Source organism: Merops nubicus, unplaced genomic scaffold, assembly GCF_000691845.1.
Source record: "Merops nubicus isolate BGI_N331 unplaced genomic scaffold, ASM69184v1 scaffold33463, whole genome shotgun sequence".
NCBI classification, from domain to species: Eukaryota; Metazoa; Chordata; class Aves; order Coraciiformes; family Meropidae; genus Merops; species Merops nubicus.
This window is the reverse complement of record NW_008597431.1, coordinates 1-4,149: the sequence shown is the minus strand read 5'-3', so window position 1 is coordinate 4,149 and position 4,149 is coordinate 1. Positions and strand designations below refer to the sequence as shown.

At 59.1% G+C, this 4,149-nt stretch overlaps 1 protein-coding gene across 1 annotated transcript; it reads right to left on the bottom strand.

Moving 5' to 3' along the window:
• Positions 1–210: 210 nt before the first annotated feature.
• On the bottom strand, positions 211–4,144 carry LOC103769503 (protocadherin-10-like; the record flags this gene model as incomplete). Its single annotated transcript, XM_008936703.1, has 4 exons — positions 211–470; positions 707–795; positions 899–957; positions 2,144–4,144. Coding segments are annotated over 4 exons (2,409 nt in total), but the record flags the coding sequence as incomplete, so codon positions are not given.
• Positions 4,145–4,149: the final 5 nt, after the last annotated feature.

The window sequence follows — 4,149 nt, the reverse complement described above, 5'->3', positions numbered from 1 at the left end:
CTCCCTCCCCCCCCCCCCAATCCCTATCACTTTTCAGTGCCTTGCTCCTCAAATCCTTTCCCCACTCTGGTGAGCCACTACCCTAGCAGCACTGCCATCTCCCGAGTGGTCCATTCATGGAGCTGTGTGCTGCGGGTGGACCTGGCAGCTGAAATGATGCAGGTGACCCCCAGGTCCTCGGGCAGGACCACCCAGGCCCAGGGCTGGCCACTACTTCAGGTCATTGTTGATAACCACACTGTCATGCATGTCACTGTAAGTTGTCATCTTCTTCCTCTTGCCAAAGGTGGAGAAGCTGTTCTTGTTCTCCCGGCCCAGGAAGAGGGGCCCATCTTTGCTGGAAAGCAGCGTGGGGGTACCAGGGATGTAGACATTGTGCTGATAATCCAGGGCTGGGACGTGCCCTGGGTACAAAGGGCTGTACTGGGATGTCCAGATGCTGTTGGTGCCTGCCGAAGCCTTCTGAAACTCTGAAGGGAAGATGAGTGTGAGACTGGCTCAGGGGAGGTCACATCCAGAGCTCAGTGGGACAATCACATCTATGTCCCATGGTGCAAGTGTCACCAACCTCCCTTCTGGAGCCTGGACACCCCTTCCTCCCTGCAAAACTCTAACACTGCTAGGAACAGGGATGTGTCCTCCCCACTGTACTTCCACCAAGCAACAAGAAGGTCTGGTCTTCCCAGCCTAAGTGCCCAATACTAACCAGAGACAGGGGTCACCAGTGTGCACAGCCTCTCGTGCTCCTTCTGAAAGGCTCTGCGGATTTCCCCTATGTCTTCCAGGCTCTGGGAGCTAAAGAGAAGAGGCTGGTTTGAAGCTGTGTCAGAAATAACCTCCCCCTCCCCACATTGCCTTCCACTCCCTCCCTCTGTTCCCACAGTGCCGGATTTGGTACCTCTTCAGGGCAGGTCGCTGTGTGCTTGGAGGCAGCCAGTCCGTGTTGGGCTGCTTGATCTGGAAGACACAGGGAAGGACAAGGCTGGTTATCAGGACCCTCTGTTATCAGCCCAGCCCTGCCAGGACCAGGCTTCAGCAGCCAGGGATGCAGGACCCTGTCTCCTCTTTCCCCATGCCCTTTGTGGAGAAACAGGCAGCACGTTCCTATTTTAGGGAAACGGGGGCACCGTTGAACCAGCCTGTTCCCTTCTGGACCTCCTGAGACATTGGCGTTGTTCGGGGCTTGCTATCTGCCTTTGGGAGTTTTGTTGCCAAGATCTGTCTTTCTGAGGCTTTGCCTACTCTGGTTAATTTTAAAAAGCCTTTTCTGCAGGTGTGATGGTGATTTAGCCCAGGTCTCAGGCACCAGAGGGTTTGAGATGCAGAAATTGGCTGCATACCCAACATCCCAGGGGGGCTACAAACACCTAAGGGAAAATCCCATTAACATATTAGAGAAGTGAGTCCAGCGGTGCAAGGAGACATGTGGAGAGAGCCTCTTGGCAGCAAGTCTTGGGCTCTCCTTGGATGGGCTGTTTCATTAAAAGTCAAACGTAAGTGGATTAGACGCCTCATCACTCTCTATCCTTGTAATCGTGTTTTGGAAAGAGTCTTTCATCGGGAAAATTAAACATCCCTCATTTCAATACCTAACAAATGTTGACATCAAAATTCTGCCCTGAAGACCCCACTCCCTCCCCACCAGCACAGCCCGGTGCAGCACGGCTGCCAGGGTGCCAGAACTGGGGACACAAGAGGTGCCAGCGGGGTCAGGACCAGCCCCACATGCAGCAGCAGGACACTGCAGACCCCCACCAGGCAGGGGACGTGGAGCTGCAGCAATGCTTAGGCTGTCACCTCGTGAATTGCTCACCTGCACAAAGGAGATGCCACCTCCACCACCCCACCATCCTACCTCCCCTGGGGCACTGGAGCATCTCCATTGCCTCTGATGGGTGCAAAAGGCAGTGGGAAGGGATTTCCTCTCACCTCAACTGAGCCTGACACTCCCCTGGTAATTAGACCAGTTGGGAAGCTCAGTGGAGAGATTCCCACTGCCTAACGGCTCCTAATTCCCACACTGATCAAAGGCACTGGTTATTCTCCAGGAAAAGCCATGCCTGGTTTCTCTCAGGCAGAGGCTGAGGGAGGGGCCTGGGGGGAATCGCAGAGCACCGGTAAGCATCGTCAGGCACGGTGTTACCTGCTTGGAGACCTGGAGACGCTGGCCCGGCTGGGACCACTTCGCAGGGTCCTTCTCATTGTTCCGGGGAGGGCTGCAGGGTTTGAGGAACATGAAGTCACTCTGGGCAGACTCAGGACCAAGGCAGACCTTGTAGCAGTATCCCGGGGGGCCACCCCCCGGCATGTCAAGGCAGGTGGTGGCCGTGGTCCCCGTGGGCGGTTGCGCCGTCAGGTTGGATGTCTTCAGGCCATCAGAGGAAGGTCTGGACCCAGGGCAGCAGTGGCAGCGGGGTGGTGAGCAGCTGTCACCTTGGCAGGAGCGCCTCTCTCCACGGCACCGAACGGCTGTGAGGATGAGGATGGCAAGAAGGAAGGTGAAGGAGATGGAGCCCAGCGAGACAAGGAGGTAGAGGGTGAGTGGGGAGGATGAGGAGGTCTCTGGGGGGAGGCTGAACTCGCTGAAGTCAGAGAGAGTCTGTGGCATGGTTTCCACCACAGAAAGCAGGAGGGACACCGTGGCAGAGAGGGCTGGCTGCCCGCCGTCCCGCACCTGCACCACCAGCTGCTGCCGGGTCACATCCTGCTCCAGAAAGGAGCGCAGGGTGCGCAGCTCACCCGTGTCTGGTGCCACACTGAAGAGGGTGAAGTCAGTGGCCTGGAGGAGCTGGTAGGTGAGTCGGGAGTTCAGCCCTGCATCCGCGTCCACTGCCGACACCGTGCCCACGAGGTAGCCGGGCCTGGCTGAGCGTGGCACCAGCTCAGTGGCCACGGAGCCATTGTGCGGCATGGGGGAAACGATGACTGGAGCGTTGTCGTTCTGGTCCAGCACGAAGATGTGGACGGTGACATTGGTGCTGAGCGGGGGGAAACCCGCATCCTGTGCTTGCACCTGGATCTGGAAGCTGCGGATCTGCTCGTAATCGAGGGAGCGCAGGGCATACATGTGCCCGCTGTCTGAGTTAATAGACACGTAGGTGCCCACGGGCATGCCATGGATGTGCCCATCGGCAATGGAGTAGGACAGGTAGGCGTTCTGTTGGCAGTCAGGGTCCAGCGCACTGACGGAGCAGATGGAGGCCCCGGGCGCGTTGTTCTCCATCACGTAGACGCTGTAGGAGGGCTGGAGGAAGCGTGGGGCATTGTCGTTCACGTCGGACACTGGCACAGTGAGGGTGCTGCGGGTGAGCAGGGCCGGGGAGCCCATGTCCCGTGCTGTGATGCTCACATTGTATTCGGGCACTACCTCCCGGTCCAGCGCCTGCGTGGTGACCAGCGTGTAGTAGTTGCGGAAGGAGGACCGAAGCTCAAAGGGCACATCAGGGCTGACCTCGCAGCTCACCTGCCCGTTGTCCCCAGAGTCCCGGTCCAGAACGCTGATGACAGCAATGACGGTGCCTGGTGGGGCATCCTCCAGCACAGGTGTGGACACAGAGGTGAGGGTCACCTCTGGGGCATTGTCATTGACATCAAGGAGGTGCACAAGCACCCTGCAGTGCACAGCCACGGCCGAGGGGCCACGGTCCTTGGCTTGCACATAGAGCTCATGGAGACTTGCCCGCTCGTAGTCCAGGGGGCCCTTCAGCAGCACCCGCCCGCTGCGGGGCTCTATGTGGAAGAGCTCGCGGGCTCGCGGTGGCGCGTGCCCACTGAAGGAATACTCGATCTCCCCGTTGGGACCTTCATCCAGGTCGGTGGCATTGAGCTGGATGACCAGGGTGCCGGCAGGAGCATCTTCAGGAAGGCTCACGCTGTACGAGGGCTGGTCAAAGACGGGCACATTGTCATTGGCGTCCAGCACCGTGACGAGGATGTGAGCCGTGCCCGAGCGCTCGGGGACGCCGCCGTCAAGCGCGGTGAGCAGCACCCGGTGCACGCGTTGCTGCTCGCGGTCCAGGGCGCGCTCCAGCACCAGCTCCGCAAACTTGGTGGCATCGCTGCGCGTCTGCACCTCGAGGGAAAAAAACCCGTTGGGGCTGAGCCGGTAAGTGTGCACCGAGTTGGTGCCCACGTCGGGATCCTGGGCGC